The following is a 17,188-nucleotide window of genomic DNA, read 5'->3' on the forward strand; positions in this document are numbered from 1 at the left end:
CCGGACCCTCTGCACCGGCATTTGTGCAAATATGTGCATAGTTTCCAATTTTATGAAGTACTTTCAACAACAAAAAATTAATTCCATATAGGTTTGTCAATAAAACATCAAGTCCTAAGCGAGGTTTAGTGTTTACCTTTTATTTTCCTTGAAAACTGGGATTCATTTTATTTGTATTGTCTATATTTTAGTTATTTTTCTAGTTCTGTAGAGGGATATATCGACTAAATTCATAATAAAGATAGATTTTCCGATGAAATTATATGTTTGAAAGGTTCCTTTGTAGAAATAATATTTTGTTGCATACTTTTTAGGGTCTTTTGTATTTGGGGATTCTGAAAAAGCTCTCTACGCCTTTTTAAATAATTTTATTTTTTAGGTACGAATTATAGTAACGAATATTAGAATCTGTACGACACCACCAAGAACATCTCACTCCTCGACATCATTAATGTCGGATGGCATGACCAGAAAATTAAATGACAAGTGCAGACATCTGTGATCAATTGACACTCGGTGACCACAAGTCCGTGCCACGTAACCCCGGCAACCCATATATCCCTATATATATCCGTTCTACCTAACTATCCTGTGATGCAATATGCCTCCTGGCCGCTCCCCACTCCGCTCGATTATTCTGTCCAAAGTGTCAAATTACCCAGAAAGCCGTAAATTTAGGCCTTCTGGCTGCTATCATTTGACCAAGAGCCATTCTGCTAGGCTGCCTGGACCGGCCTGGCCTGAAACCCGAAATTGGTTGCCGAGTTCTGTTCTCGATTGTTAATCTCTGTGTTGCAGAGATTAGCGCCCCCATTTAGGCGGCCAAAAAGGTGGCACAGGACATCGGGAATTGGTCCTTTTTTATTCCGGTGCCATGTACGTATGTTATCCGATGCGAGTCCTGGAAAATTGATACCTTGTGCACAAAGCCAAGGGCTAATTAGAAGGCCCGGCCTGATTAAGTGCATTTGGAGGGAGTTGAACGAAAAGCAATTCCCTTCCTATGTGGCACAGGATAATTTTGGGTAATTTAATACGGCTTGGAGCTGGGTGATAGGTGCAGGTAATCTCACACCAGCGAACATGACTAAACATTTCAGCTTTAGTTACAGTTTCGAAAAACAAGGAGTTTTGAAAGCCAACTAAATAATATATTAGTTTGAAGTTTGAAGCTTAAAGTTTACTATTGCATTTCATATCCCTAACATTTTACATCCTGACGTTGGTAGCCTGTTTCTGACAATCCTGGTCTTGTTTTTAAGTAATTAAGAATAGACAAAAGCAAAGATCCATTTGTGAGGGAAAAATATTTGCGGTTTCCTGCTCACTGCACCACTCAACTCGACTGAACTGAAATGAACTGATGCCAAAATCTGTTCTCACCTTTGTGCTAATCGCTCTGCCCAGCCTAAATCCAGTTTAGAAAAAAAAAAGGAAAAAGCTGAAGAGACTCAATCCCAGTTTCCCACTCGCTTTGTCAGCCAGCTGCTGTTGTTTTGTGGACTTAGGAGCCCAGGGGGAATTGTTTGCTTTTGTCGACTTTTTGTGAAATCCTGATGGAAGTAATTGTTTATGCATTAAATAAGCCGATGCAGGGCCAAGTAGAGTGCGTAGAGATGGGCTCGGAAGATACGAGTATGTTCGCCATACACTTGGTAGACAACTGACAAAATATGTAACACAATGGCTTGGTGGCCCAAACAACAAGTTAGAGAGGCGGGGAGGCAAATCTGACAGCCAGTCAAATACAATGGCACTTAGGGGCTGGACGGGCCCTACCCAGGGGTGTTCCTATCCATATTCGTATTCCAGTTCGGCTTTGCTTTGCACATTTATGATGAATATCTAATGCCATGACGGACAGCCCTCAAAAGAACTCAGCCCTGACAGGGATTAGTTCGGGCTCCGTCTCCGACAAAGTCTCCGATTGTTATCACACGCAATTTTGTAATTTGATGAAAACAAACGAATTAAGATAAACATCGCACAAAATCCGGTAGTTCTAGACACCCAACAATACCAAGTGACGACCGATTCCCTGAGCCTTTCCATTCAGCTAATCCCCGACAATTGGTTTCGCATACGGTATGGTTTGGTCTTCTCGGCTTATATTCACACAACTGTGAAATCTGATGCAGACGAGATGGGAAGGTAACTCGATATGCATCACTCTACACCCATTGTTGGTTGCTGATCTGGTAGCTACTGATTAACCCGGGCCTGCTCTCCTCCAACAGTAGCCGTAGATTTCTTATGCCTTTTGACAATTCTCTGGAGTGTCACTGGGAGAATCCACTAATTGAGGTTCATTTTGGGTGTCCTTTGGGAGAAAGAAATTCAATTAAAAGGAATGGTTTGCAAATCAAAGCTCTACTCATAAAAAATATGCTAAAGAAGTGGAAAACCTTAGACAGGAATAAAAGGTTTTGGAAGAATACTTAACTTTTGAATTCTTATGGAATTCTTTTACGTCTATCAAAAGTAGGATCTTCAAGATAGATCATATTTGCTCCATCTATTTTATGACCAAGACCCATAACCCACAGGGTTATATACAACCTCTAAGTGGTCTGTTGTTCCATAGTCTATTCCATCCATTTATGCTCGTTATAATGGTCCACATATCATTGATAGATCGATCAAATGTGGAACACTGGTAGCTGGCAGTCGATGTAATCAAACGTGATCTCTCCCAGGCCCCACAGGCCTCAAATTAATCTATAGTTGAGTTGCTGGCTCGGCACTTGGAACAAAGGAGGGAAAAAGCGAAAAAAACATCAGTTACTTTAAGGGGTTATATACAGTTGTGATATATGAAAAAATCGATTTTTTTTTTTATTGCATATTCTTTAAGTATATTCTATTGGGAATACTCTCACAAAAATTCATAACGATCGGAGCATTGGAACAGAAGCTGTAGCTATTTATAGCGCACTATCTGCATATAAAACTTGAACAAACTTGAAACTTTAAACGCGATTATCTCAGAATCTTTTTTTTGGGAAATTGCTTTTGCGGTGGACACGATTACTAAAAAACTACTAATCCGATCAACACCAAATTTTGACCACTTATTTATTATGATATTAGCTAGTCCGTGAACGAGGGATTTTCAATTTTTTTGAAAACTCCTTTTTTAAAGCACAAAAAACGAAAATCTTATACGTTGAAAAAGTACATTTTTTGTTAAAAACGTCGCCATTTTTTTTTTAATCAAAATTTTTAAAAATCCCTCGTTCACGGACTAGACAATACAATATACTAACTAAACTTTTTTGAATTTTGGATTTCGGATGAACCGTTTTCGAGAAATCATGTCCACCGCAAGACACCATCGAAAAAAGACGATCCGGGAATTCGGCTATAACATTTTTGTTATGTAATATTTTTTTTATGAAAAAATTTAATTAGGTACCCAGAAACATGTACTAAACAACGTCGGTAAAACATTTTTCATAAATATTTTCTATGGTGTCAAAAACAAATCGATAAAAATCCATATTTTTGCGCGGTACAACTGTATATAACCCCTTAATGAAACACATATGTGTCGGCTTTGAGACACAAAGAGCCAAGAGGGGGTTGCGATCTGAAGCATACAATTTATGATTAATCACAAGATCGATGAGAAAATTATGCTCATGACAAAAGACCCAGTCGAGTCGGGCCAGAAGCGGGCATTAATCTGCATTTTCTAGACCCCATCGCGAGATGACAAAGCGTTTATGGCGCATATAATTATTGGTTGCCGCCAAAAGATCAGATGAAAAACGGAGCCGGAGCCTCAAGTGGCAGGAAATGCTACTTAATTTACCTTTTTTTTGTCTCATTCTTCTGGGGACTATCGAACTCATTCATTCACTCACTGACTCACTCACTCACTCACTTATTCACGATAATGTCTTAAGTATCGGCGACCAAAATGTCATTAATGACAAGTGTCCATAATGACTGGTAAGAGGGTTTGTGAAAAGGCCTTTCAATCCGACTGGGGGGCATGCATAATTTGCTTATAGCTTTGTCCACAATAGAGCTACCTGGCTACTGGTCCAGTCCAAACCATGGGAGACAATTACGAGTTGTGTGATTATGCGATCCGCTCCATTATTAGGCTCGTACAATTCCTCGGGCGGCTCGGATATGGCGGCTCGGTTCAAAACTGACTCTACAATCAATTACCGCAATTATAATATTGATTCGCTGTGGTGTCTACAAGCTCGTTTTGTAACAGAGGCATTGATATCTGTGAGAACGGAAGACTAGGCTCTACAAGCTTTTGATTAATAGTTAATAAATTTTATCACAAAAGCTTCCTATTTAAAGCTAAATTTAATCAATATTCTATCCACCCCAACTATGTACATCTTTAAAAAGAAGTCCTATACTCAAGTATGAGAAATTCCCCTTGAACATTCCTAGCAACTTTGTCTTACATTGACAATGCATTTGAAATTCCTCGAACATATTTCTTTGGTAAGGAAAAATATTTAAGGAACAACCGGCAACTGATCACAAATTGCAATAAGGCAGCCATGAAACAAAAAACAGCGCGATAAATACCAACATGCACAGAGTTGACCATTAATAACTGGTAAGATCGGCAATGCTGCTGCATTGGTAACTATTTTTGTGTTCACAGACGGTGGCTACAAAAAAAAAGTTGGTAATTATAACGCAAAAAGGCCGCGACAAACTCATTTGTCCATAGTGAAAAATTCACATTACAAAAAGGCAAAGGATGGGCATCGCATCGAGCCTCCCGAGATTGACACGGAGTGAAGGCGCAGATTGGCTAAATGCCATTTGAGGCATGGCATGGCCGGGATGGTGGCAAAATTGCCATGACAACAAATCAAGCATCATAATGTGTCAAGCAATGCATCAAGTGGCTGGCCGGCCGACCGAACTGGAACGTCGTCCAGGCGGCACAGCCACTTCGACATCGCTCACGATGACGGCCCCAAACGCATTACAACGTAATTGACGAGAAATGTCAACACGCCGGCGGGGCGGTGGAGCTCGGGAGCTTGGCCCCTTGGTGTCCCAACACCTCGAAAGACTGCAGATCGCTGTTTCGCTGGCCACTTACTTTATTTATCGCAATTACCGATTACAGCTAACTTTATGGCCAGGCAACCAGTTTCTCGTTCAATTGCAATTGCTGTGAATTGTCTTGACGCATTTTTTCTCTCCACCTTTGGTCGGGTGATATTTTATTGCCAACATCGGCTATAGACTGGAGGTGGAGAGTAATACTGACCGAAACTGATCAAAAGTGTCTAATTAAAGAATAGTAAGAATTATTTAAAAAATTCTGGAGTGTCTTGCTTGATTTTTAAAAGGACATGGGTTGGCTATAAATCTATAAATACTTTTTTCAAGCTTATACTCCATGTTCTTTAAGGATAGTTTTTTTTATTTAAGAAAAATATATTTACATTTATGCTGCCAATTAGGGCCATAATGTCTGCATTGCAATCAGCCACAAAACCTTATTATTGCTTCCATATCTTGCCTTTCTTGGATGACCCTAGAATGTCATAGCTTCTGTCAGTTTTCCAAAAACCGCGATATCCCTTATCCGCTTCGGTATCGCATCGGCTTATGTTTCGCTCGGCCAGTGACAGCTGATGGGGTCCTGTCAAAGGAAGATCTGTCAACAAGCCTTCAACATTGTCGTTTTCAATTTTCGGCAGGACGTCTCGCCAGAGCTAAATGTCAACGGAGGATATTTATGGATGAGATGGTGTGCTGGGGGAAAAATTATCGAGGCATTTCGATCGTATTTCTTAAGCTCGTTATGTTGCAATGTGCTGCGATGCGTTTGATCCAGTGGAAACGAATTCAGTATGCGTTCCTATAATGAGTTGCAACCAGTTGAGGTTGATGTTAAAGTTGTCCCTTTGGATTCCTGTGTTCCTTCCTTCCTCGGTTCCTGCTCCTGCTGCTGTTGATTATCCCTTGACAGGGCATCAACTGCGAAAACGACCGCCCAATTTACATACAATGCACATCAATCGAATGGCAACGGCAGCAACATCAAGTACTGCTGCTGCTGCTGCGGCTACTGTCACTGTCAGTGCCATTTACCCTTCCACTTCAACTCCAACTCGTACTCTTACTGGGCACCTTTGTGGCATCATCGGTTTTCCCCCACGTTTTTTTTTTTTGTAATTTTTGTTTTTGGTTTTCCTTTCTTTCTGGTTTGGATGCCTTTTTGCCAGGGTCCTCCTCCGTGGCAGTCTTTTGGGTCCGGCAATCAAGCGTACTTGTTGTCCGACTCCCGGCCCGGCCCTGCCCGGCCAGCAGACCAACAACTTTAGCGGCCATGACACAAAGATTGACAGCATGTCGTCGCTGTTTGGAAGCCTGATTGACATGAGGAATCAAGCAGCCGAAATGTGCCCACAAAACGCAGCCAGCAATGACACTGACAACGAAACCAGCGAACCGAACAACGATGGTTGCGTTGCCTTTCGTTTGCGTTGCCCCTTTGACTGACAACGCAACTGGCAACTTGCAACCAGCAACTAGCAACAGCAACTGCATCGGCAACATGGCCAGTCTGCCGCATGGACAGGCCTTTGCCAAAGGGCAATTTCGATGATGAAACGAAAGGATTTCAAAGTTGGGGCCCAAAATGGGAGAACCACTTCAAAATGCATAATCCAATGTTCCGTAATAAGAATCAATTAGAGAGGAGTTTGTCCTCAAACCTGATCTGTATAGACGTGGGAAAGATTCTTGTAATGCCATTATAATACAGCAATATTAATTAACCCCTGAGACCTGTCAAGGCCCTCTAACCGATAAAGTTTGAAGAAAATGCCCTATAAAATTTAATATCCTTGCCAATTATCACATTCCAGACTAATTTACGCACAAATGCAAATGATATTAAGCTATAGACCCTCTGGAACTTATCGGAAAGGCTGAAAGCACTTTCAAAAATCCATATCCTTTGCGGATCCCCATTGTCAACTCGAATGCGGCCTTTGATGAAGGCGACACGACGTTGACAGACGGCAGCCGATTGACTACTGACAGGCCGTCCGGGTGGATAACAGAAGCCCCCAGAAAAGAACGATCGGGATCAAGGAGAACGGAGACAAGACAAGAGGCCGAGATCTGGCCAAAATAAAGAACGGGTCGGGGAGGACTGCGAAGAACTGCAATTCTGATGACTTTTTGTCAGGCCTGATTGACGTCAACGACTCAACGACGTTTGTCAGGCATATAAATCTTTTGGCTCGTTTGTTTCTTGGCCATCCCCACATATCCGAATCCGAATCCCAATCCCAATTCCAATTCCAATCCGAGTCCAAAGCCGGAGGATTATAATGCCCGACAACGACAGCGATGCGATGCATAAACAATGCCACTTTAAATTGGCAATTGCGGCGACAGTAAATTTTACAATGAATTACTACACTGGCATTCTTTTTTTTTAGCCATTTCCGAAAGTACAGAAAACTAAAGGGGATTGTGAGCCATAATTGCAGGTTTCTGCGGCGAAAGTCTGGCCTGAACTTGAACTGCAATCCGGGGCGTAACTAAAGACCGATTTACTAATTTTTTTGAAAGTCCTAAGGCCTACTAGGTAATAGGTTTAGCTATAAAAGCGCCGGGTTAAAGTTGAATTAGCACAGTTCACTTTGCTTTGGTGATTGGACAACAGTAGTCGAGCTTAGGTCAACTCATAAACAAGCCAAGTACCATGGCCATAAAGGTGTTTACTAGCTGGCCATAAAAAAAGAACCAATCCTTAAAAAATCATTTTCTTTTCCCAGTTTCTCGTAGTATTTGCCCTGCTGGCAGTGGCTGCCACTCGGGCAGCTCCCTTCCATGGCCACGAACACCACGGCCATGGAGGTGCCACCAGCCACGCCTCCGTCCATCTGACATCCCACGACGATCATCACGAGGAACACCACCACGGTCACCATGGTCATGAGCATGGACACGATCACCATGACTCACACGCCGAATACGACTTCAACTACGGCGTTAAGGATCACAAGACCGGGGATGTCAAGGCGCAGAGCGAATCACGACATGGCCATAAGGTTACAGGACACTATGAGTTGATCGACGCCGATGGCCACAAGAGGACTGTCCACTACACTGCCGACAAGCACAAGGGTTTCGAGGCCCATGTCCACAGGGAGAAGCTGCACGGACACCATCAGGCGGAGCACCACGGACACGGTCACAGTGGCTACGAAGGCGGTCATGTTGAGTTTGAGGAGCACTCCTCTGGCTCGCACTCCGGTCACGAGTACGGACACGGACACGAGCACGGCCACGGACACGGACATGGTCACAGCTCCCACAGCTACTCCCTGAAGCAGGATCATGGACATGGACACAGCCACGGACACGACCACGGCTTCGAACACGGACATGGCTATCACTAATCTGATCTTTAGACTTTTCACATTGTTTTCCTCCTCATAACTCAAGATGAACCAAATATTAATTGTTGTTATACCAAAATAAATTCTGCAAATTAAAATATTGTTGCTTTTTTTTTCATCCCTTTGAAATAATAATTTTTCAATAACCTAAACCAAAAATAAACATCACAATAGAGGTCTGGATTGACAGTAATTTGTGTCACCCAACCAAAAATATGATTTGCAAAAATAATTCATAAAATATTACAACATGAAAACAATGATGATAAATCACAGACGTACAAAGGATCCATAAATTAGACCCAAAGCTATTGATTTTCTATTTCAGGTGCCTGGAAACTTTTATCGTCAATGAACACAGGGATATAGGACATACATATGCCCATATCTAGCGCTTTTTTATGGACGCTTCCTTTTCACTTTAGTGGTGGCAATTGGAAATTTTTGGAGTTGGAAGTCCTTTATTCATCCTCGCATATCCATAAATCAAAATATACGTATCTCTAGCGCTCGTAAGGATGTGTTTGTGTTGGTTGGGGCCCCTACCCTTCCTCCTCCTACTCGGCGCTGACTACAATTTGTTTAACAGACAGGCTCGACGGCACATCCTTGCGTTATCCTGTTGCCCTCGTTTGTTGCTGTATTACAAATGACTGTGGAATATTTATAAGCATCATAAATTTAATTTATGTCGCCGCTGCGCCCGCCGCGTTTATTGTGCGCATAATAAACGCTCCGCAGAAATCCCTTCTCGACCCAACTCGACCCAGAGTCTGCTCCTTCCTCCCCTGGCATCGAAGTAATTTATTATTTTTATACGTTCCATGTGTTTGTCTGGCACGCACTTTCCACATTATATAATATACGAGATATAGTGCGAAAATTGCAGCGGCTATTACTTATATTTATTACGGTGTTATTTTTTGTCGGATTTTCTCGTTTCGGGCTGCAAATAATGATTTATCGGTGATAGTATGTTTTTATTAATTTTTTTCGAAACTAATTCTTGGATGGTAGATCTTTTAACACAAAAAAAACCTGATTCCATCTTATTTATGGCTGGCATCACACACTCAAGGAAATTATTTGTTTTGCATTTTAATTTCCCATAATTGCGATTCTCCATCAATGGGGTTCGACGTTTAATTAGCCTAAGTGAAGAATTTACATGTCACCTAATCCAATTGAATCATAAATTCCGAGCTCAACGCGCTGCAGCAATATTAAATTGAAATTAATGAAGCTGAGCTTCAAGGGAACGTGAAAACGCTGTTGCCTCAGATCGTAAATTAAGTTGATTACGATTTATTTTAAATGAAATCAAAGCAACAAAAACCCTCAGATATACAAATATATACAAATACGAGGCAAAGTTTTTAGAAAACCGAAAAAACTAACCAAACGCGTTGATTAATTTGCAATGCAAATCGTTTCGTCGAGTGAGTTTTTAGCTCTAAAGGGGACCAAACGTGCATAAAAATAAAGTAAATATATATTTTATGTTTCACTTGTCGTCGTTTAATGCCATAAAAATGGGTATGTGTCTTATTAACTGATGAGGCTGTCGTTTCAAAAAAATACACATATATTCGTATTGAAACCGGTATGGCACCAGCCAATTCAAATCCGAGAGGAGGGCGCCCCCAATTCAACGCCCGTTACCTGACTTGGACTTGGGGTATGGTGTCATTAATTTTGGAATCGTAAAGCCCACAATATGTCAAATGAGACCACACAGCGTCGTAAAATTCAAAGTTTATGGCTCTGCCTCTGATTCGGTATACTATACCTGGGTTTCTGCTGACTTTTTTTTAAAGCCAACTTGCTTTGATTTTGGTTTCGGTTTGAGCTTTGAATTTGTTATCAAAAGTGTCGCGTCGCTTTTAATGGCTTTTGCTTTAGGTGGCTGTTGCTTGTTGCGTGTTTCGGTTTTTTAAACGCTTGCCAGAAAATTAAGCGTAACTTATTTGTCAAGTTTCTGCTCGTTTTTGAGATTTTTGGTTAGCAAATGGTTTTTTTTTTGGGGAAAAACATAAATTAAGTTAAAAGATTTTGGAGAAATTTCTTATGCTTTGATAGCTCTCCTTTTGATGGTCATATGTTTTATTTTATTCACATCCCAAACTTTATAGAATTTATTTATTTTATTTGCTTTGAAATAAAAAATAAATAAATTTAATAATAAATGGATTTTTTTGTTGTCCCCCGGAGCAGACACAGTTGTATTTTATTGACATGCATTTGGCCATTGCATTGCTTGTTTTTATACACACATTTGCGAAATATCAATAAATGTTTTGCTAACTACACCACAGAGTGATTATTTAAGCCGAACGGCTACTGCGGCAGTCAGATTGTAACAGATGCCCCATGGCATCCATAATAATGTTAAATGCTTTATAATAACCATAAATGTTTGAAATGTATGTGCCAAATGGCTTTTGGTGGCACATCCAGCCGCACACACAGAAGTCCAGTCCGGGCTAGACCGGTGCCAGTACGGTACGGTTCGGGCCACAATCCACAACCAGTTCAAATCCAGCTGCGACTCTCGACAGCCGGCACAGTGAGAGGTCCGTGGAAGTTTTTGCCATGGAAATTGTTTATGAACATTGCCGGGGGAGTGAGTGTGGGGAGTGTGCGTGTGCTTGGGTGTATTACTGAGTTTAACTGATTTTTAATGGGCCGCGACGAGGATGGTGGGCGTTTTGGCGAGATAGACAGAGGGGTCGACATATAACGCCATTTGGTATTAGCCAATTTGTGGCAGTTTATTGGTGGAAAACGTTTTGGCATGATTGGCTGCTAGCTACTGTTTAATAAACTCATTGATTTATGACTAATTAAATTTGTTGGCTATATTAATTTATGCCATTTTTGCCATGGCGGCACATGCGCAACCAAATCAATTTCCCACTGGGTCAATGCTACAGTTATCCATTGCAGACCGAAAAATAAGCTTCAACTAACTGAGCCAACTGACTGAATATCGATGATTAATGATCAGCGAATTGGGTTGACGGGTAAATGGAATTTTTCTTTATTTTACCGAGGAGCTGACCATGAAAATTGAGAACCCGCAACGCCCCAAACTGTCAGTTATACATCACGATTGATGGATGTGCTCCGGTGCTTCGTTGGAGAGTAGAAGCTACCATCCACTCATCGTCATTGTCGGTAACCATTATCCGCAGCGCTAGCCTCGGGTATCCCCTCTATATATACAGGCATGGATAATATACAATATGCGGTATATAAATCGTGCAAAATGATCTTCAGTTCACCCCTTCGTCTGGGGTGTTACCAACACATAACCCCACTGTTTTGGGCCGCCTTTGCTTATCCGAAATTGTAATCAACTTAATAATAGGCTCTGCGCACCTTAATGCTGATTATGGGTTTTGTTTTGGCTCTCGATGGGGTTAGGGAGATTGAATGTTGTGGCTGCTGGCACACATACGCACTGCAATTACTCAGGGTTGCCTAACGGGCGAATTTGTGGAGCACTTTACTTTCGCTGCAATGTGCCAGTTGATGTGGTCCATGTTGCAAGGTTTTTTCTTCAGACTCCTAGGATGGCAAACTATCTACAAGTTATTTTTGACCTTTATATTCTTTTTTTTTAATGGCGTTATGTCGTTATACAATATATCAATAAAATCCTTCAAGTTTTATTGTTTAGAGATTAAGGGATCCTAAACAAAAAACTTTAGTTACTATAATAAACAATTTTTTTGTATGTTGCAATATTGAATATCTATTTCGCCGTATTTCGTTTTTTATGTATCGTGAGCTTTATGCGGCTATCAAAATTAATTTCCAATATGATTGATATGTTTTGCAGACACAAGAAACCGCTTTCAAAGCTAAAACGACTCTGTCCAGCGGACAATAATAAATCATTGAGACAAAAACGTGAACACGCGGCACACATTAGTCAAAGAGGGCAAAGGCAAAGGCAGCCGAATCGAGCTGTTGGCCAAAACGCATAAACATTTTACAGCGCAAACAATTAACTAAAAATAACATAAAAGAGTAGGCAGCGGCGATCCCCAAGACATGGGGCTAACTTGAAAATCTTGAAAACGAAAAAAATGATTAATGAACGTCACAATGGCAGTTTTGGGAAAGTTACATAAATTAACACATGTCTTTACCATAATGAGTCAACAGCCATTTGGCCAAGAGTAGAGAGCCAGCCAAGGCAGTGTCCAGACAGACAGGGCCCGTGGCACTCAAATCAGTTTATTATAATTAATGTGTCTGCTGATTATGGCATTTGGGTTTTTTTCTTACATCCATAGACAGTAAATATCATTCTAAATCAATTATGTGAAATAATCAATGATTTCATGAACATTAAAATTCGATTAAGAACAATATGAAGTAATACCTTTAAAAAAAATCAAAAAATATAATGATTGATAGAGATTTCTGAAGATTTTATACACAAAATTTAAAAGATTTTCATGATCAATTAGTGATATTCCGAATATTTGTAAAATCAATAATTGAATTCAACCAAAGCCACAGTTTTTTTTTTAGGATTTTTTTTGCCATGTCTGCGGACATTAAAATGAACAAACCGGGAGGCAAAAAATAAGGGCAACTTTCTGGCTCTGACAGGAGCCGCCAGGACAACGCCAGACAGGACACACTCATAATTGTTGTGTTTGTTTTTAACGGAAAACAAAAGAAGCAGCCACATCGGCCACAGCCAGTTGCAAGTTCATTCAAATGGTTGAGGTTCGGTTGAGGGCCAACTCCGAGTGCGGCAATAAAAAAGTGTGTGTGGCGGCGTATGTGGCCCCAGGACACACAGAAAAAAAACACACACACACGCAGATAGAAAGGGCAGGGATGGCCTGCAGGGAGGAGTAAGGGGACCCAGTTCAGACCCAGTCAGACACTAATTCGATCTGATAATCATGGAGTCCCGCCAAAGGGCATGAATTGTAATTTCCTTTTTCGCGGAATTAACTGTCGTTCCCTGTCGTTTGGTCGGTTGACTTTGTTGTTACCATTTTTGCAATATTTTTTTTTTTTTAGCTTTTATTTTGGTTCTGCTTTATATTTTGCTTTTGAGATATTTTTTTCGGGACTGTTCTTTTTTTTTTTTCTTTGGAGGCATCACACTGGCTAACCATTGTTGGCTGGTATTTATGTGTCATATTTATTTATTTAAGGCACTGCGATTTTGTTTTCACTGTTGCCGGTCTCGTGTCTCTTTGCATTTGAATCATGTGAACTGCAGGATTTTATGTCCTTTGATGTCACAGGGTATTACGGTTGGGAAATAATTAGAAAATTAAAGGGGAGAAGTAACAAACTTAGGTGGTTTGGAATTTTTTAAGATCTGAGATCTATTACCAACAAACATCCGTAAAAAACATCAAAAACGCAGAACGGAACTTTGCCCCCAAAGGCAAATACAACACAAATACACATCCTTGTTTATTTTTTTTTTTCTAGAATAGAGGATATATGTATGTATATATAGAGGAATGTATGTATATTTGCGGGACTGATGGAACAACAAAAATTTTCGCAAACGGAGGGTAAAAATAAAATCAGCATTTTTAGTAGTTAATTTAATTTATTGCAGCGTTTTTATGGTTGACTTTATTGCATAATAAAACATAATTTACTGCGCCATTGAGACTTTTTGCGTTTGCGTTTGCGTTTGCGTTTGCGTCGATGATTCTAAAGCGCAGCCATCGACCATGGCCCACAGCCGAGGGTTGTGGTGAAAGGAGGCACAGCCGGCAGGCTGTGGGGCAGGCAGAGAATGTGGTGGCTGTTACTGCCAAATTGGGCGAGACAAAGACGCTGCCAAATGAAGGGGAAAGGCCCAGTCCCGCCACAGTGAGATACACGGGAGGTGGAAATCTTCAGACGGAATGCGATTTCGTATTTTGTTTACGTTGCCTCAAAATGTGGCAAGGAAACCCCGTCAGAGATACAGGCAAACGTTTAGATTTGCATTGAAAGTGTGTAGTAAATCTCGGAAGGAAATGAAGAATTTTCTAAAGACTTTAGCATCTTAAGACTTTCAAAAAAATCGATATATATGTCATGTTCTCCCTGAACTAGTCGTTAGATTTAATCACCAATTAACAAAATAGGAAAGCGCTCTGGACCTACCACAACTTAACCGATTTCCACCCGCTGGGCAGGACACAAACATTCCATCAGGCAGTCATTGACATATATCATGGACTCCAATTGAGTCCTAGACCTGGCCCCTGGCCCTGTATAAAAGCCTCAATGAGTCCTGCCAGTGCAAACAGTTGAACTCTTGGAGTGGGTCACGATGCATGTCCAGGAATTGTTGTTCGTTGCCGTGGTTCTGATGCCCCAGTGCCTGAGGGCCCTACGATATAGTCAGGGCACTGGCGACGAGAACTGCGAAACCCTGAAATCGGAGATCCACCTGATCAAGGAGGAATTCGATGAGCTGGGTCGGATGCAGCGAACCTGCAACGCGGATGTCATAGTCAACAAGTGCGAGGGATTGTGCAACAGTCAGGTGCAGCCTTCGGTTATAACTCCAACGGGGTTTCTGAAAGTAAGTAGATTTAACTATCTTAGGAAAATATATCTTCCTAATGATGAATATATTTTTTTAAAGGAGTGCTATTGCTGCCGCGAAAGCTTCCTCAAAGAAAAGGTCATCACGCTGACCCATTGCTATGATCCGGATGGCACTCGTCTCACCTCACCGGAAATGGGCAGCATGGATATCCGCCTTAGAGAGCCAACCGAATGCAAGTGCTTCAAATGCGGTGATTTTACTCGCTAATATGTATATACTTTGATATACGATATGTATTAGTAAAGATTTCATACTAAATGCAATTAAAGGATTACAGCTTTTTAGATCCTTGATTAAATTGCATTTTTCATTGAAAGTATAAAAATGCATCCATCAAAACCTTGTTTTTTTTTGAAAAATTCATATTTGTTTTTGCTGTTCTATGCCCAAAGGACAAACATCTGTTTGAAAACAGAGTCGATGTTTGGCTTTGGGGCAACTGACTCGCTGGGTGTATTCATGTAAATTGGTTTTTCAAAAATCATGCAATCGGAATACAAATCCCAGAAATTTCTGACATATCACTAAAGGCCAAAAACAGACGAATAGATCTGTTGTAAAATATGCTCTATACTAACATTCGTTAGCTTTTGGGATTATCCGAATAGCAGCTCACAAATTAACTCATTTACTTGGAAGGCAACCCGTACTGAAAATTGCAACATTTATGTGCGATTCCCGGAGCTTGGCATCTGTGCGGGACATGATACTTAACCACCCGGAAACTCGTCCCGCAAACATAATAATCAAGCGTAAACTGCACTTAAGATGAAAACCGCTTTCTGGTTGTTAATTTTCATCGTTTTTTTCTGTTTTTTTTTATTTGAGTCATGCGAGTGGTGTGCTGAATTGATTAAGGCCCGAGTACCAGGCATCCATCCATCCATCTATCGAGGCAGAGAGGGGCCAGAGCCAGAGCGGGCCAAACATCGGCTAATTGTAAATTGGAGCGGTTCGGGGCTAAATTATAATTCCATGTTCACAAGCACATTTGCACGCACTGTAATTTACTTAAGCATTTTTCCACCGCTCCCCATATACTTATACAGCTGGGATCTGATCTCTCTTGGCCGGTCCTGTTACCGCCTTTCGTTCGTGTGTGCGAAACTCATAATTTAGTTGACACGCCCATTAACATCAGGCACTCAGGCGATCTTTCAGAACTCGAATCCATCCAAGGTTCACCCCTGCCATCCCAGGGAGCAGGGGGCTCTGGGTGGCATCGCGCGTCCATCAACAGCAACGTGCCGACACAATATAAATTATATATTTATATATATAACATACATTGGACCATTCCAGGCACTCCATTGCACTCCACTCCACTCCATCCGGGATGGAGTCACGTAGAGCAAAACACAAACTACCGGAGATCAGATGATCGTTGAATACTTTTAACATTTCATTAGGGTAATCAAATTATACAGTCTCTAAACGAACGGGTTTCCAAAAGCAATTACGCGGCACTTGCAACTCTTGAATAACTCACTTAGTTAGTTCGGATTTTATTGAGGATATTTTTGATTGATTTAAAGATCTAACTCACTAGGGATCGCCATATCACAGGCATTGTTTACAGGCTTGTAAAGCAAGTGCACACTTTCATTTTAATATTTATTTTAATTATTAAAAGTTTGAATTTCAAGCCTTAAACACTCTTATTAATGTTATTCGAGTTTTTGGCACAAATCGAATGCAAGCATCGTGTTAAATAAATTGCTGAATACTGATAAGTTATAAATTAAACACAAGCCACAAAAAGCAGCCAACGTCAAGTGGCCATATTCTTCCGAGTCACTTTGATGATAATTAATGAATGTTAATTAATAACAAATTTGAAACTCACAACAGCTCTGAAAAATAAAAACAAAAAATGGGGACAAAAAATTATAAGCATTTACCGAATGCTACTTTATTGTTTTTGTGGCCGGGACTGCCGCTGGTTATCGCTTATACAATATCTAACATACTTTTTGTGTTAAAATGCGTTAATATTGCCAATTAATTTTCATCATTTGGGATTCTTTATTTTGTGTCCGTTTCTCGGCGTTGATTTGCATGAATTTGCAATTAATTTGATATGTTTGTCATTCGGTGAAATATATTTCTGTTTGTTTTTAATGAAAGCTCAAGGCGAAATGTAAACAGCCAGGTCTGTCTTTGTTTGGACGGAAAA

The 17,188-nt window shown here is 40.7% G+C and overlaps 2 protein-coding genes across 2 annotated transcripts; both read left to right on the forward strand.

The window, feature by feature from the left end:
- Nucleotides 1-7,633: 7,633 nt before the first annotated feature.
- On the forward strand, nt 7,634-8,498 carry Cpr35B (Cuticular protein 35B). Its single transcript, XM_017241443.3, has 2 exons — nt 7,634-7,729; nt 7,791-8,498. Exons 1-2 carry the CDS (start codon nt 7,718-7,720, stop codon nt 8,415-8,417), a joined length of 639 nt encoding a protein of 212 aa, XP_017096932.2. The 5' UTR covers nt 7,634-7,717; the 3' UTR covers nt 8,418-8,498.
- A 6,223-nt stretch (nt 8,499-14,721) lies between these two features.
- On the forward strand, nt 14,722-15,219 carry Pburs (Partner of Bursicon). Its single transcript, XM_017241488.2, has 2 exons — nt 14,722-14,985; nt 15,049-15,219. Exons 1-2 carry the CDS (start codon nt 14,731-14,733, stop codon nt 15,217-15,219), a joined length of 426 nt encoding a protein of 141 aa, XP_017096977.2. The 5' UTR covers nt 14,722-14,730.
- Nucleotides 15,220-17,188: the final 1,969 nt, after the last annotated feature.

Source organism: Drosophila bipectinata, chromosome 2L, assembly GCF_030179905.1.
Source record: "Drosophila bipectinata strain 14024-0381.07 chromosome 2L, DbipHiC1v2, whole genome shotgun sequence".
NCBI lineage: Eukaryota > Metazoa > Arthropoda > Insecta > Diptera > Drosophilidae > Drosophila > Drosophila bipectinata.

Bases quoted from the DNA above. Each gene is read 5' to 3' on its own strand.
- Pburs (XM_017241488.2), top strand. From the start codon at position 14,731: ATGCATGTCCAGGAATTGTTGTTCGTTGCCGTGGTTCTGATGCCCCAG. The intron at 14,986-15,048 runs GTAAGTAGATTT...ATTTTTTTAAAG, and splicing joins CTCCAACGGGGTTTCTGAAA to GAGTGCTATTGCTGCCGCGA.